At 41.4% G+C, this 17,529-nt stretch overlaps 1 protein-coding gene across 1 annotated transcript; it reads right to left on the bottom strand.

Annotated features, from left to right (window-relative positions):
* Positions 1–7,095: 7,095 nt before the first annotated feature.
* Positions 7,096–12,784, bottom strand: syt19 (synaptotagmin XIX). The gene is made up of 7 exons (XM_017697883.2): positions 12,036–12,784; positions 11,304–11,499; positions 10,993–11,069; positions 9,676–10,074; positions 8,407–8,526; positions 8,167–8,278; positions 7,096–7,669 (listed from the first exon to the last, which is right to left on the bottom strand). Exons 2-7 carry the CDS (start codon positions 11,476–11,478, stop codon positions 7,362–7,364), a joined length of 1,191 nt encoding a protein of 396 aa, XP_017553372.2. The 5' UTR covers positions 11,479–11,499; positions 12,036–12,784; the 3' UTR covers positions 7,096–7,361.
* Positions 12,785–17,529: the final 4,745 nt, after the last annotated feature.

Here is a 17,529-nt window from a genome sequence, read left to right as displayed (position 1 = left end):
AAAAAAGAGAATGAATGAATATTAGAATATCACCTGATACCTGGCGTAGCCGCATGTTGCCTAACATGAGAGCGATGCCTGGCTAGGTACTGTACTAGGGTTATAATCTCTTTATTATATGCTTCATTTCCAAGTGACACTGTGTGATATCTTTTATAAGTGATATTATTTTTTTGTAACTGAATTAAAGAAAAGCTTCCGTTTTGTACGTCACAGGCTCCTCATTTCCTCCTGCAGTGTGGTGCCCTGTTTGATTAAGGAATTTGAGCTGGGTACATTTAGAAGGCCATGAAAAGGGAATTCCATGGATTTTTCTCATTTTTCCACACAATTCAATCAAATTTAAACAAGTCGTTCAGAGTGCTTTGATGTGAAATGCACCATTCTAGAAAAGTCTGAATTTAAAGTTCATTTGAATTTGAAGTTCATGTCTCTAAATACTCCTTTGCAGAGAGTCAACACACATATGTGACGAATATGCTGCCTGATGCCCGACACAGGGTTGTACTATAATATTTTGGATATTTAAATATTAATATTAATTGGATATTTAAATTTAAATGTATTTATGGCAGAAGAGGTTAATGTCTGTAAAAGGTCCCTCACAGAAAATGAACACAACATGCTGCCTGTGTAGGTAGTACAGTGTTTGTTTCAGGAATTTGAGCATGGTACTTTTAGATTGGCATCTTGAAAGGGAAATTCTACTGATTTAAACATTTAGACATTTTTAACATTTTAAATATATCATAATAGTGGGTGGAGTGAGTGCCTTAGGAGATTTCCTTGGAAGGTATGAATTGTTTGAGACACAATAGCAAGTAAACAAAGTAAATTACACTCATTTTTTTATTCAGTGCAAGTCTTTTTTACAGGGGTAATTCCTGTAAAGGCCCACAATATCTTAATTATGATTGGCTGAAACTAACATGGCTAAACTAAATCAACTAAAGAGGTATAAGGACAAACAAGATTACAGGCATGTCAATCAAGTCAGTGCCAATGGGACAAAAGCATGTGTGTGGCAGTAACTGACCTGGTGAAGTCCACCTCTGACACCCACCTCTGGACTACATCAGTGCAGCAGGTGGTAATAGTCCATTGAAAGCAACACATAGCCCAACATCAGGCCTAGTCTGTATCCAGCGTAGTGTTTTAGTGAGGCAGGAATCTGAAATCTGAAGCAGCTCTGAAAGTGGAGGAAGATGACTTACGAAAGGAATATACTGAATACGGACCAATTTACCAAATTCATTCAAACTGCAATAAAAAAACAGAAAAAAAAATAAAAAAGCAACAAATTATTCAGACAACTCAGTTACACATCAGCAGAAACAAACAACGAGGAACTCTGATTCTACAAAGCAAAGCAAAGGTGTGATTCAGAATGGAAAAAGATAAAAAGGCCAAATGATAAAGATTTCTTGTTTGTCCTGTTTGGCCAGTGACTCACATAAGCATAATGGCATGTTTAGTCAAAAACCTCCACTAATAACTTTTATATAACATATCTTACATAGGACTTGTTTAAAAAACATAAAAACATACTTCACTTATTTATATTCATTAGAAGCAACCCAATTAAAATAAAATCCAAAACTGATTTCATTGAATTGTAATGTCATGTTAATGGGTACAAAACGTAGATTAAGTCAACAATGGAAGTGATTTATTGTGAAGCGGTATATAAAGATGTATTCCATTAATATGCAAATCAACAGTTCATGCTTTTTTGTAACCGTAGGTTTTTGTTACACATAAACATTTCCTTTAATTAGCAGTTCAGTTGTGAGTGAACAGAAATCCTAAACCAGGGAATTTGATCACAGCTGAAATATATAAAGTGATTTTTAATTCTTTCCCATTAGGCTTTAAAGCGTACATGTGTCTTGTAATGGGCCTCAGCGAATACTGTATAATACAGTTTAGACTACAATAAATGCTTGTGAATTTAACATTTATTGTCATTTAATACATTTTCACAGTCTAAGTGATCGTGCTGTGCACAGGGACTATTAACTCTTTAAAAATACATAAATGTTGTGTAAAAGAATTGCGTAAATCCTACAAGTACTTCTAATTTAAACGTTATTTAATTCATTCAGGTTTATTGAAGATGATGGAGAAACAAATTATAATACCATTTATACATTGGACTTATTTATTTAAATTGAATGGAGATTTGACATGTAATTAAAATACTTGATATTTGTTTGAGTGTAGGTGAAGTATCCTGAGAAGGCCTACATGATCCTGTAAGGTTGTGACCTGCCCATGTAAGAAAGCAGAGTCCATTACACTGAGAAACTGAGATTATATTTCCCATCCAGTCTCCTCAAGCTTTTCTTTCTACGGTGACCTATGAAGGCGTACAAAGCAAACACCGGCTGGTTTCTTCTTCAAAGTCTTGGAGGGCCTCGGGCTCCGTGGGAACGGCCTTGAAAAGCAGAGTGGCCACACCTGGTCAGTCTTGGTTGTTTGTGATATGAGTCAACTCGCTTTTCAGCCCTTCATTCACCTGCAGTGGATTGTTTATGAGCAGCGACATCAGATGAGATCAAAATGTTAGAACTGGGCGGCTAGTTAAGACGGGTCTTTCTGCCACACCTTGTGATCTATGATGGTCTTACATGTCGCAGAAGCGCCCTCTGCTGTTGGGAAATGTCTGAGGCCATCAGTGACAAACAAGGGCTTAAAGAGACACGATTTGACTTCATCTGTTGTAAACATGCATACTCGCTTTTTACAGTGTTGCCACAGATTTCCTGGTTGTAAGACTAGAAAAGCCATCTGCTGATGATGCACTGTGCAGGCTAACACATTTTGAAAGACTACAAGTGCTTTGGGGTGGATCCTTGGAGGATCAGCTGTTGAAAATTGACCATTTGAGGTGCTATTATTTGGGCACTGCAGAGGTATTTAATACGCTATTAGATCAGCCTCTACAATTGCAATAGCACATGTAAACACTCCATAATCCTGGAAAAAATCAGTTTTCATTCTTACCAAATTCTGACTCCTACAGTAGGATACAGTCTGTAGGAATGTAGGGAAAAATCCCATTCTTCTACAACCCCGAATGCAAAAGGTGCAAAATATAAACAGAAATTCAATGATGTGCAAATAATTTTAACCCTATATTTAATTGAAAATAGCACAAAGGCAACAAATCCAACGTTAAAGCTAAAAAATTGTGTTGCTTTTTTTTAATTTGATTCTAACAACATGTTTTAAAAAAGTTGGGAAGGCGTGACAAAAGACTGGAGAAGTTGTGTAATGCTAAAATAACACCACCTGGTCATTAATTGACAACAGGTCAGTAACATGACTGGGTATAAAAGGAGCATCCGCAAGAGGCTTCACAATCAAATAGTGAAACAATTCGAGAATAACATTTCTCAATGTAAAATAGCAAAGAACTTGGGGATTTCATCATATATCCTACATCATATCGTTAAAGGATTCTGAAAATTCAGACTAATCTGTTTGCGCACAGGTCAAGGCTAAAAACCAGTATTGACTGGCTGTGATCTTTGGGCCCTCAGGCGGCACTGCATTAAAACATGATTCTGTAGTGGAAATTACTGCATGGGCTCAAGAACACTTCTGAAAATCAAATCACTGCCTGTGAACTTCACGGTTAAAGTTAAAATTCTACCATGCAAACAAGAAAGCATATATAAACGGCACCTTCCCTGGTCCCGGGCCTGAGCCCATTTAAGGTGGACTGGGGCAAAGTGGAAAAGTGTCTGTGGTCTGACAAATAAAAAAAAAAAAGTTTTTTTTTTTGGATATCATGAACATTGCATCCTCCGGGCTACAGACCACTCAGCTTGCTCTCAGTGCACAGCTTAAAAGCCAGCACATGGGTGACTTGCACATCCGTGAAGGTGCCATTAATGCTGAATGATATCAACATATCCTGCCATCCAGACAACAGCTTTTTCAGGTAAGGCCTTGCTTACTTCAGCAGGACAATGTCAAACCACAGTTTACATGTATTACAACAGCATGGCTCCAAAGTAAAAGAGTCTGGGTGGTAAACTGGCCTACCTGCAGTCCAGACCTGTCAGCCACTGAAAATATTTGGTGCATCTTGAAACAAAATATATAAAACTACAGCAGTTGGTGTCCTCAGTTCCCAAATGCTTACAAAGTGTTGTTATGAGAAGAGGTGATGAAACCCTAAGGTAAACATGCCACTATCCCAACTTTTTAAAATGTGTTGCTGGCATTCAAAATGGGAACATATTTTTTAAATAACAAAAAAATGTTTCAACATTAAAAATGTTGTCTTAAGAGATGTTTTTAATCCCACAAACAGGGAACTTCCACCTCCACTTTTAACCCATCTGTGAAGTGAAGCACCACATACACACAGTATGTGAATACACACACACACACACACACACAAGGGGGCAGTGAGCACACTTGCCCAGAGCAGTGGGCAGCCCTATCCACAGCGCCTTGGGAGCAATTGGGGGGTTAAGTGTCTTGCTCAAGGATACCTCAGTCATGGACTGCTGGGGATTGAACCGGCAACCCTCCCGTCACAGGCCCAGTTCCCTAACCTCCAGCCCACGACTGCCCCCAAACTGTCTTTGTACTATTTTCCATAAGATATATTATTCACATGATTTACACATCATTGCATTCTATTTTTATTTACATTTTGCACAGCGTCCCTGCGTTTTTAGAGCTGGTGATTTATGTACCCATAGCAATTTCTAAGAGTGTGAATTAGAGAATTGTATTTAAGATTAAGTGACCCTTATTAATCCCAAAAAGGGGAAACTTCACCTCCGCATTTAACTCATTCGTGCAGTGAAACACCACATACACACTAGTGAGTGCACACACACTAGGGGGCAGTGAGCACACTTGCCCAGAGCAGTGGGCAGCCCTATCCACAGTGCCTGGGGAGCAGTTGGGGGTTAGGTGTCTTGCTCAAGGACACCTCAGTCACATACAGTCGGCTCTGGGGATCGAACCGGCGACCTTCCGGTCACAGGGCTGGTTCCCTAACCTCCAGCCGATGACTGTCCCAGGATATACCAGGGTGTGTCCTGCCTTCCACCTGATGACAGCTGGGATAGGCTCTGGCACCAAACCCCACCACCAGAAGGAGAAGTGGCTTTGATGATGATGTGTGTTTGTGTGTGTGTGTGTGTGTGTGTGTGTGTGTATGTGTGTGTGTGTGTGTGTGTGTATACATACATCAATAACTTTTCTTCTTTAACATACTGACCAGCTGTCTCACAGTCTCTGTCCCGTTTTCACTCTAGTACACTGAGTTGGAAACTGTGGTCAAACGTACACATTAAATTAGTGGGATATGGTGCTATAGTTTGGTATGTAAAGTAAAAAACAGCCTTTTCTCATGTCACTTAGAATATCAATACAGGATGTGATCAGTCAGCGTCAGCAAGAACAGTCCATCTACAAATACACAGACAGACATATTATAGTAGGTTTGCAGCGCATAACCCCCTTATTACATATATTACCAGGTGTTTGAGAGTTCAGTGGTGCAGAAATCACAGACACTGCTGTCGTGGTAAAATGATATGGTCAGTCATCTTTCAGTCATATTTTTGGCAAGTGGGCAAATGCATATGTGGTATACACTACAGGCATGAAAGCTTGACCACTACAGTGAGGAGGCTCAGTGGCCCTGAGTATAACATGATGTAATTAACACGCTATGGCCTTCATAGTCACCACATCTCAACCCAACTCAACATCTACGGCGGATTTTGGGCCAACGTGTTAGAGAACGTTCTCCACAGCCAGTTTAGAAGAACGGTGATCCATCCCTCTAGTACAGTCCCACAAACATGTAGAACATTAATGCTGTTCTGGCTACTCATGGTGGTCCAACACCTTACTAAGACACTTAAGACACGTTTGTTTTACTTGATGTTAATTGATATAATGATTATGTGCTTAATGTCAGCTAGCTCAGTCACCCAACCTGCTACTCGCTGACATTAGGGGCAGTCGTGGGCTGGAGGTCAGGGATCTGGCCCTGTGACCGGAAGGTTGCCGGTTCGATCCCCCAGGCCGACAGTCCATGACTGAGGTGTCCTTGAGCAAGACACCTAACCACCAACTGCTCCCCGGGTGCTGTGGATTGGGCTGCCCACTGCTCTGGGCAAGTGTGCTCACTGCCCCCTAGTGTGTGTGTGTTCACTAGTGTGTATGTGGTGTTTCACTTCATGGATGGGTTAAATGCGGAGTTGAAATTTCCCCGTTGTGGGACTAATAAAGGTCACTTAATCTTAATCTTAAATTGGTCTAAATAGCTTAGCAAAAATGAGAAGACAGTGATCCTGGCCATCTCCTAATCCTCCCATTATATCAAAACCATGACGGCATCGCACTCGCAGTGTATGTGCAGCACAAATCCTCAAATTGGGTGAATACAGCTAAGCAGCTAAAAAAGTGAATTAAATATCTCTATATCTCTATATATTTATATCTTTAACGCAATAATTCCTTTTAATTGTAGAAAGCAGACAAATTAATAGAATAGAAAAGACTGAACACTGGCCAGCATGTTTCTGTTGTTCTACGGCAAACAGAGTTTTTCATTTTAGCATTACTGCTATGAGGGCTCAGTAAAACTTGAAATATTTTACACAATAAAAAAGCCAACAAAGCCAACAATATAGATATCTGTATTGGTATTAGGATATTAACCTTGTTATTACTTGATATCAATCCCTCCCCCATCCCTCCACCGCTCTAATGCAGTGTACATTACAGTGGACGGCTCTCTCTAGCAGAGAGCCATCTAGTGGACACAACCAGGAAAGAGCACTAAAATGGAAACTTAAGATATTAATTATAATTATGCCAATAAGCCAGACTAAAAAGTTACTCTGAATGCTCTGACTGATTCCCAGAGACTTAAGAAAAGTTTTAATCCAGAAATGGTTAGAATGACTGTTTCTCTTCCTGGATTCAGCTTTTTGTAAATAGAACTTCTGTCTGCGTCAACAAATGTATGTAAATAGCTAGAGAACGCCCCACTGCGTTGGTTTCGACCATTATTAAAGGTTCTGGTGATGATAGCAATGTGAAGAACAGTCATTATCACTACATATTTTCTTTTATTACACAGCAACAAAGAATATTGTCCATTATGATCCAAGTCCATAATAATTACAGTTGACAGGCCTGTTTCAGGTGCTGGACAGCCACGGTCCAGCAAATTTACATAACTTTCCTGCCCCGTGGTAAATACCACAACTGGTGCTTTTGCAAAGAAATGATCAAACTGTGCTGGACAAAGGGCTTCCACGACCTGAACTAGACCCTTCCCATCATTTTAAGGCCTTCAGCTGGGTAAGCTGTTTTCATAAATAGAGTAAATGCCATTTGGCCACTGGCTGTCGAAGAGAGCGCATCATGAGCTTCCAGTGCTCATCTTCTAGAGTCTTCCCCTTCCCTAAAATGACCTGACCGATCAGGTGCTTGGAGGACTTCTTCCCAGGACGCATTTCATAAACGGAAACTGTGATGGAGCACTCCCTGATTTGAGTGTCCGGCAGCACAAAGATCAGGACTTCGTTGAAGACCGTCACATCCCATCGAACCTTCTCTGCGGTCCTCTGATGTCGTATTTTACACTGATTGCACAGGACACTGGTTCTGGCATATAGTGCTGCAAAACAAAGACCAAACCGTTTTAGTGCCGTGTGACTTGTTGCTCCTGGATCATGCAGCACTCTGAAGCACTGACCACAGAAAGAGGGTTGGGAGCACCTTTTAGTGCTGGCCAAAGAACTTTCATCAGCCTTTCTCATGCACATATTCTTTTCATGAATTTATTCCACCCATTCCTTTACATGAAAATAGAGATGCTCAGGTTATTGGCCTTTTGGGTGTTGTACTACTTGACATCTACTTGTTTTTAAGTGTATGATTTAATTCTGCACCAATTAAAATTTTAATTTAATAAAGTAACTCTCTAGAAGCAGTGAGGAGGCTTGCGAGGTGCTGATGCTGAGCCAAACCTAACAAACATGTTCTGTGGTCCATTCCCTGAAGAATTGTGTTCTTGAAAACCTGCACAGTCACAGTTCTTCCTGAATTTGAGTGAGAGCATTTGTGAAAAGTATCTAAGAAAGTTTTCTTTGAGTTTTGCCACAATTATTTTACCTCTCTCTGTCTTGCTGGAGCGGAAAACTGTCCTGATCTTCAGGATTCCCACTTCCAGCCTCTGAGATGTGGGCATGTATTTCAGAGAAAGAAGGACCTCTCCAACAGCATCCTACAAATGAAAAAGAATGGATATTTGGCCTTGAAACCTACGAGTTACAGGCTTACCATCAGCTGCACTGTCAGCAATCACTATAACTCTTTTTCTTGCTGTAATTCCTTTCCAGTAAAATGACTCACTTTCTTTGGTCGCTGTAAGTCCTCCAGTATTTCCAAAGGATATATGATATTTAGACTGTTAAGAGGGGCTCGGACCTCCCCCAGAATGCCATGTCTGGAGTATTTATCAAAATCTCTCACCTGGAAGAAGAAGAACAACAAAAACAATACAGAAATAATATGCATTGTCCCATAAGGCATACTGTTCATAAAGAAAATCGATCCTCAATTACTGTTCTATAAAAACACAAAATAAAGTGGCTCAGCAACAACACAGCATCAGTTTTAGAGGCCTTTTTAACCCTCTGGACTGCCTTTATCTCTTTTTGCCTGTCTAAACCAAACTAACCTAGCTAAATTTCTTTACATCTTAAGGAAATATAATGATAAATTGTTGTCTCGCCTGATTATTACACAAAGATAAGACTTTATTTGGATCCTACAGTAGTTGCTTTGTAGTTGCTTAGCTTTACATTAATTCAACTAAATATCAATTAAATTCACCTAAATGTTCCTTAGTCCTAAACCTGGACATAACCCTGACTCTAACCTTGAATATGTATTCCATAGACCTTTCAAAATATCTGCATCATTAAACGCTTACAAAGTGAACAAAGTCACTCCGAGTGGGCTGAAGAGTTTAATGCCTCTAAAGGCGACTTTGCAGAAATGATTACATGAACCTGTCACTGATGTGCTGCCTGATACCTGACTGTTAGTTTTCAAAGAAGGCTTTGGTCTAAAACATATTTTGTAAAACTTTAATGGTGGAGAGACATATGTATGGTGTTCTGAGGAAAATAAGCATCCAAAGAAATGTTTTATTTTATTTGAGATTTTCTGCTTTTTACCATTATCATTACATATAAAAATACATATAAATGTACACAAATATCACGACCCCTGGTTCCTATCACCATCACTGCAAAGAAACACAAGTCTTTCTCTTTAACAAACAATTTCACGTCAGACCAAAACAAAGTTTTGTTTACATCTAAATGAGTGAATTAGAAATACATTTGTGGAGAACTTTAAGTTCAACCTTAAAAAAAACCTAAATCGTAACCGGACCCTGGTCCAAAACCTAACACTAACCCTAACACTGCTCACAATCAGCAACATCTGTAGCCAATGGGGTCTATCCAAGTAAAGTGAGTTTCAAAGTGAAGTCTGAATTTGTTGCTTGTCAGACCTCAGGCAATGCATCCTGAAGGTCTGGACCCACTGGTAAAGCCAGTAGCCTGACCTTATAATCTGGGCCATGGCCTTTGACACAGCAGGCGCCCTCACCTCCATGCGGACGGTGACCCTGGGCACGTCCTCCTCTGCCAACGTGCAGGAGAACTGATCTCCGAACAAGGGATTGCAGCTGTCCTTCACAAGGCGCGTCTGCCACTCCTGCAGCACACAGCTCAGCCGCTGCTCATCCCCCTCTCTGGCGGCCCACAAGAGCCGAAGACGTACAAAAGGGTCAGCGCTGCGGCTGAAGTCTCGCGCCGCCAGGCCCTGCGCCTCTAGCACCGTCACCACCAGCCGAGACTGGAGCTGGTCATAGAAAAGCGAGAAGCGCAGAGTCCCCTGAATGCGTTCCTCATCCGGCTCACCCAGACTGTCCATGCTGCTGGCTAGGTCGGAGCTGCGGGACAGACAGCGACTCAGCCGCTCAGCCTCATCCTGACGGGACTCCAGCTGAGACAAGAACATGATGTTAAATTCACACCTTGTTTTCACCTCATCCCAAATGTAGTAGACCAGCCAAACACATCCGTTAGCATTCCGTAAACTGCCTCAAGCCAAGCCACTGGCAAACTAAGTGGCATAGCTGAAGCAGTATTGGCACCCACTTTGAAACCTGAAATCCATTTTTGTAGGTGACAGTATATCATACAGTCCTATAAACTGGGATCATTCCTATGTTTCCAGGGTCCTCTTTTGCTCAATATAATTTTAGAAACAGTCCTATGTTCCCAGGGCCTACGTTCCCTCAATCTTAAATTCCAGTGTCCCCATGTTTCAGCCCATTGTTGCCTCAGTCAGGTGTCCACCACATGAAAAAAGACCACCACTCACACCTCTGGTGTATTTCTGATATTAAGTTCAGTAACTAATATCTGAAATTGGGTTTTTGGACATGCCGCTTCTAAGTAGGTCACTGCATTAAAACAAAACTGGTCAAACTTTTTTGTGAACAAGAATGAAAATCTATTCAGATACTAGTGTAACAAAACATCAATAGTCTAATAATGACAGCTGTCTAAATAAACAAAAAAGGCCTATATATTTTCCCGTGTCGCTTTTAAGGGCTCTGATCTAATTGCCCAAAATTATGAATGTATGATTGTCTCTAACTCTAACTGTAGCTTAAAATACTGCCTGGTGATTTCTACAATACAGACCATGAGAAACACCCACATACAAACCAAACACTGCATGTTTAATGTAGATAAGGTGAGGAAGAAGAGTCAGAGACACACCAACAGCAATATGTAAGCTCAGGATTGCTAAGTACATACTAATAATGTGTAGACCAGCATCTATGCCTGGACCTAAGCTGTGTGAAATGACAGAAGTCCTTCAGATTCTCTAGAAAGAGCACTAGAGACGTACCTTGTAGTCTGGCGTTGGGGAGTTACTTTGAAGGTTCTCGTTCTGTGTAGACTGTTCATTTGATAGTAAACCATTAACTGCAACAGAATACATACAATAACTGGATATATACAATACGGTTACATACAATCACATACTGCAGTTTCATATGATTATTTTTCAGGCCTCTAGTTTAACGTCTTCCTTCCCAAATATTGTGCATCTTTTTTGCATTTACAGCAACAGCATCAACATCAAATGAACAGCTAAGCTGATTCTTTGAGCTGAAATGTGTAAAAAAGGCTTGTGGTGTTATTTGTGCTTAAACATACCGTCTTGTTTGGGAGCAGGTGGCTGCATGCAGTATCGGTAAATTTGCCATATCAGAATGCACAGGGCCACAAAGAGGAGCGTGACAGAAATCCCTAAAATACTGTACTTCACTTCCTGCGTGAGTGGTATGTGCATCTCCCAGAAGGAGTTTTCCAAAGTCGCTGGAAAAGACATATTCCCCTGCCATGTACAGCTCTGCAGAGAAAGAGGAATGCTCTTGCCTGTGTCTGTTACATTAACTGATGTCTATTGCTTGTTATTCAAATTATAGACTGTAATTATAACGCATGGTTGGCACTTTAGTGATAAGGACACATCTTGGACTGCATTATAAAGTCATTCACTCTGACAGGATGACAGTCAAAGTAAAGAGGCAAATGCTCTGTAAAAGTTTAACCCCCTGACAGTGCTTGTATACGGTCCTTTCTATGGTCAGTTCTTTACTATTATAACCATATGGCAGATGTTAGTTTAAGAGGACTTACTGAGGTTATGATTTGCAGTAGTTAGTGAATAATCTTACGTCTTAAATCTTAAGATTAGTGACCAAATACAAGCCAAGGGTTCAAGAGGTTAAAAAAACAAAACTATACATTATTACAAACTACACAAACTGAAGTTAGTAATCATTCAACTACCATTCAACTCTACAAGATCATATTAGGACCTCAGCATTTTTTTGTTTGACCTAACTAGGAAAAATATAAGAACATTCCACACTAAAATCTTACCTCTTTATAAGAATTTGGACTTTATTCTGGTCACCATTGGCCTAAGTCCCATGTAGCTTCAGCCTGCGTCCATCTTCAAGTAGATTTACCGGAGACATCAGCTGACAGATGATCAGCAAACACAGGTGAAAAACCAGTCGGGGCACTTTCCTGTTCCTCAGGCCGGTCTTTGACTGGGCTTAACTCCCTCATTCCCAAACAAATAGCATAACTCAGAAGACGCACATATGCTGGAGCAGCTTCACTCTTCTTTACAGCTCCACTGCCCTCATCAGTTTGAGCAAATGCAGCTGCAAGTGGACGTTTATCACACCACAGTATCCAAATGGCCTGCCCTCAGTCAAAAGTTTAGACACTAATACTCACAGAACATTTTCTTTAATTTGGATATTTCCCACACTGTAGAACAATTATAAAGACATCAAAACGATGAAATACCACACACAGAATTATGCAGATACCCCAAAAAGCTGTTATCTTCCATTTTTAATTCTTTTAGAATTCAGCCCCTTTTGCCTTCATGCAATTTGGCATTCTCTCAAGCCACGGATTCCATCCTTGAGATTCAAGTCCATGTTGTCATGATTGCAATTCGTGCAGAATTTTCATGCTGCAAATGTCCCATTGGGATACCTATAGTGTCCTAAAGGTGTTCTATTGGATTCAGAACCAGTGACTGGGAAAGCCACTGAAGATCATTGAAGTCATTGTCATTTTCATGAAACCAGTTTGCGTTGATTTGCTTTGTGATTTGGTGCATTACTATGCTGGTAGTAGCCATTAGATAATGGGTAAATTGTCTATATATACACACACACACACACACACACACACACACACACACACACACACACACATATATATATATATATATATATATATATATATATGAGAGAGAGAGAGAGAGAGAGAGAGAGAGAGAGAGAGAGAGATTATAATAGTCTATACTTCAGCCAACAGGTACTGCTGTCAGTCAGGTGACTGTTAATGTTGAATCAGTGTCCACATATCTGCTTAACCTGCCTACAAACAAAGGGGACCTGGATTCTGCGAACTGGGCAGTCAGAATTCAGCCCAGCACACCAAACATGCCTTGGCTGATCAAACACATCTGGGAGTGGAAAATTGTGTAAATCAGATTTTTTGCTGAACTAGTATTTTAACATTAAATAGAAAAATGCTGGGTATTTCTTTTAGGCCTCAGCCTTTGTTGTGAGAAAGACTGAATCCAAGCCGCAACAGGAACAACACAGCTGCTCCTCATACATCACTGAAACACTAACCAGCATGAAGAGTAAGCACAGAGCTGGGCTGGAGACTTACAGCAGGCCGTTATAAGGAGAAAGCCCTGTTAGTTTTAGGCTTGTTTGTAAGTAAACTGATTCTCTGGTCCCGGTGAACCGGTGGCTGCTGCTCCTCGCCAGTTTTGGTTTTTGCTTTGTTTTTCTTGTGCTTGCTTTTTCTTTCCTTTTGCGAGGCTTTTGATACAGATTCTCTCCAGTTCTCTCTATTTTCAACTCGCAAACTGAATCTTGCTTTGAGATCATGCCTATGACACACCTGCTACTCACCTGTGCGAGCCCTCTTCCTCTTCTCCTGCATGTTCACCATCTCTTCTGTTATGTCCACGGCTGGTGTCCAGAGCTTTTGTTTGGCGTAGAGTTGTGCGGTGCATTTTTGTTTTTTACGCTCTGGCAATGTTTAAATACTCACAGACTGAATTTAAACACCTTGACTGCCATGCGCGCTTGGATTCTGCATCATATAATCTCTGCCGGACACTTGGAATTGCTCGACGTCCACGTTACATCCATCATTCAACAATAGGGCCCTCGTTTAGTTATAGTTGTGATGGCTCTGATGCGCAGATCCCAACTATAGGGACAGATAATCGTGCTCGCCGGCGTGACACTAAAGCCATCCGTGGAGTAAATCATGACCATTTTCTTCCACTTTCAAAATTGGTTGAAACTTCCCTTCCAAGCCATCAACCTCGCCCATCTTAATGCACGATCCATAACCAATAAAGCCTCGTTAATCAACGACCTCATCACCCAGAAAAAAAGTGGATATGTTTTTTCCAACCTGGTGACTACTTACATTTAAACACGCTGACAGGGAGAGGAGGTGGCCTGGCTGTGGTTCATCATTCCAGTTTAACAGCCAAAGAACTTTCCCTATTCAGTACTGCAACCTTTGTATATATTGCTTTGAAGGTTGTCTCCTCCTCACCTCTACTGTTCCTGTTGCAAGCTGCTTGTCTGAACTTAATGAACTCCTCACAATCATCTCATCTCTTTGCTCTGCCATAATTGTGCTTGGTGACTTCAATATCCATGAATGCTCTTTCACAGTTCCTTTCAGCTTTAGAGAGTTTTAACTGGATGCAGCTCGTTGATTTTCCAGCTCACACTCATGGTCATACTCTTGATTTACTCTGCTCTACTGGTTTGAATGACATCTCTGTCTCTGGTCCAGTCTCTGGTATCTCTGACCATAAGCTCATTGAATGTAGTTTTCATGTTTCTCCTCCTCCCCCTGTGGAGAAATCCCTGTTGTCTATCGTGATATTAGGTCTGTCAATCTCAATCTGTTTGCTGCTTCTCTTCAGTCTTCAGGCCTGCCTGACCTACATAGCCCATCATCCCCTGAGAGCATGGTTTCTCTCTATAATGACACTGTCTCTGGATCACTTAATGATTTTGCCCCTTTTAAGAATAGACTGCCCGCTCCTGTCCTTGGTTCACCCCTGAACTAAGGGTACTGAAGGCCATTGGTTGGCGTCTTGAGCGCCTTTATAAAACAACCGGCCCTGCTGTCCACTCTCTACTTTACACCCACAAATACAGGAATGCCCTTAACACTGCCCGCTCCAACTACTCCTCCTCCATCATAAATAATGCTGAGTCTAGGCCAAAAGCTCTCTTTCGAACCGTTAACAAACTCCTCCATCCTCCTGTATCAGCGTGCCCCCATTCAGCTGAGCGATGTCAGGCTTTTCTACATTCCTTTGAAAAGAAAACTAATCAGATCTTTCCTCTTCTACTTCTCAGTCATTTGCCTTTATGGACCCGACTTCTCTTTCTAATTACAGACCCGTCTCACACCTTCCATTTTTAGCTAAAGTAATGGAAAGAGTGGTCGCTTCCCAACTCCAGACGTTTCTGAGTGATAATGCCGTCTATGAGCCATTCCAGTCTGGTTTCCATACTCACCACAGCGCTGAGACCGCTCTTCTGCCAGTCGTTAATGATCTTCTCCGGTCTGCTGATAGTGGTTCTCTCAGTATTGTCTTTCTCCTCGACTTAAGTGCAGCATTTGATACTGTTAATCATGATGTTCTCACTTCTCGTCTTTTCTCTATTGGTATCACTGACACAGCCGTGCAGTGGATCAGGTCGTATCTTAGATAGACAGCAGTTCATCACACTAGGTCCACAGAAGTGCTCCACTTCTCCTGTTACATGTGGTGTCCCACAGGGCTCCGTTCTTGGACCCCTACTTTTCTTAATTTACATTTCACCCCTTGGCCAGATCGTTCGTAGCCGTGGCCTAAACTATCATTGATATGTTGATGAAATTCAGTTATATTTCAGTACACACACACCCTCAGAGTCGCCTCCCAGTACACTAATCGATTGTATTTCTGATTTAAAGCTCTGGATGCATAATAACTTTCTCATGCTAAACACTGATAAAACTGAAGTCTTACTGGTCGGCCCTAAACATTTACTATCATAGTCATCCAGTTTTTCAGTTAGTACTGATGGCCTGCTCGTTAAGCCCAGGGCCGGATTAAAAGAATGGGCTGAAAGGGCTGCAGTCCCGGGCCTCGCCACTAGGGGGGCCTCCGGTCGCTGAATGTCAAATGACAAAAATTAATAGAAAAAAAAAAAACGAAACAAGCGAAAATGTCGGGCCAAAGGAAACACGAGAGCGGAGCAAAAAAACGAAAATTACAATCAATAAAAAAGGAAAGAGCGACAGAATTATTACAGAAAACACCCAAATTAACCAACATGTGGAGTAGTCAGCCTGCTGTAGCAGCTACCACCAGCAAAGAGGCAACTGTCAGTGATGGACAGCAGCCAACCACCGCTAGCCAACTAACCAGCCCAACTAGCCAGTCTGCTAGCAATAGTGCTACAATCTCTGAGGAAACAAGTGATGGAGAAGAACCAGTGGGTAATGTAGCAGATGAGCCTGTTGATTCTGAGGCAGGGGCGAAAATAGATATATCAACAGATATTGCATGCTGGGGAGAAGTTAATGAGGAGATGCGAAGCTATTGGGTCGGAAAGGGAATTGAAGCACCCACACAATGTCAACATAAAGATGCCGATTTTTCGGCTTCTGAAAGGAGCTATAAAAATCAGAAGCGATGTCTGAGCAAAACATTGTTCAGTCGCTCGCTCAGAAATGGAGAGAAGGTGGCAAGAGAATGGTTGTCTTACTCCCCATCTACTGGAAATGTGTTTTGTTTTTTTTGCAAACTATTCAGTAACGATTCAGTAATGATATTAAAGCTACCCTTGAATTGAAATGAATTGAATTGAAGTGAATTGAATTGAAATCATAATACCAGTTCACTTTAAACGGTAGTCTGTCATAGATTGGTACTGTGTACGCTGATGTGTCAGTGGGTTTGTGTGAGGTCATGCGTCAGAACATCATATGAAGGGCCTCATCCTGGTAATTAGCCCCGGGCCTCAGGAAGTGTTAATCTGGCCCTGGTTAAGCCTACACCTGTTGTTAGAAATCTTGATGTTTCACTCGACTCATTGTTTAATTTTGATCTGCATATCAAGTTCCTCACTCAGACTGCATTCTTTCATTTACGTAACATTGCTCGTCTCCGACCGTTCCTGTCTGATAAAGATGCCGAAACTCTGGTTCAGGCCTTCATTGTGTCCCGCATTGACTACTGTAACTCCCTCTTTGTTGGTCTCCCTGTAAAGTCTGTCCAAAAGCTACAGGACATTCAGAGCTCTGCAGCTGGAGTTCTCACCCACACCAAGCGTTCAGCTCATATCACCCCCGTTCTCTCCCAGCTACACCGGCTGCCGCTCCCGTCCCGAATAAAGATTAAAATCTTACTACTCACTTTCAAAGCCATGCATAACCTGCTCCCCCCTGCCTCAGAGAACTGCTGACCTCTTACACTCCCTCTCGCCCTCTCAGGTCTTCTTGTAATAACTTACTTGCTGTTCCAGCACCAGACTTTCCACCTTGGGAGGGAGGTCCTTCAGTGCCACGGCCCCCAAACTCTGGAATTCTCTTCCTCAATCCCTCAGGGAGGCTCTTCTCTTTCCTCTTTTAAATCTGACTTAAAGACTTTTCTCTTTAATGTACATTTGACTTCCTCCTCCAATGCTTAGTTTTTGTTTTTTTTGCCCATGCTATGTGAAGCGACCTTGGGTTTGTGAAAGGCGCTATATAAACGTAACTTATTATTATTATTATTATTATTATTATTATTAAACTTGTGTACCTA

The sequence above is a fragment of the Pygocentrus nattereri genome, chromosome 7 (genome assembly GCF_015220715.1).
Source record: "Pygocentrus nattereri isolate fPygNat1 chromosome 7, fPygNat1.pri, whole genome shotgun sequence".
NCBI lineage: Eukaryota > Metazoa > Chordata > Actinopteri > Characiformes > Serrasalmidae > Pygocentrus > Pygocentrus nattereri.
The sequence above is the reverse complement of the archived record's forward strand: the minus strand, read 5'-3'. Positions and strand labels throughout refer to the sequence as shown.

What these genes read in the sequence shown, in the direction of transcription:
- syt19 (XM_017697883.2), bottom strand. Translation starts at nt 11,478, where the DNA reads ATGTCTTTTCCAGCGACTTTGGAAAACTCCTTCTGGGAGATGCACATA. An exon ending in ACCTGCTCCCAAACAAGACG is followed by an intron (nt 11,070 to 11,303) that starts GTATGTTTAAGC and finishes ATTCTGTTGCAG; the next exon opens with TTAATGGTTTACTATCAAAT. An exon ending in CTCCAGCAAGACAGAGAGAG is followed by an intron (nt 7,670 to 8,166) that starts GTAAAATAATTG and finishes TTTGTTTTGCAG; the next exon opens with CACTATATGCCAGAACCAGT.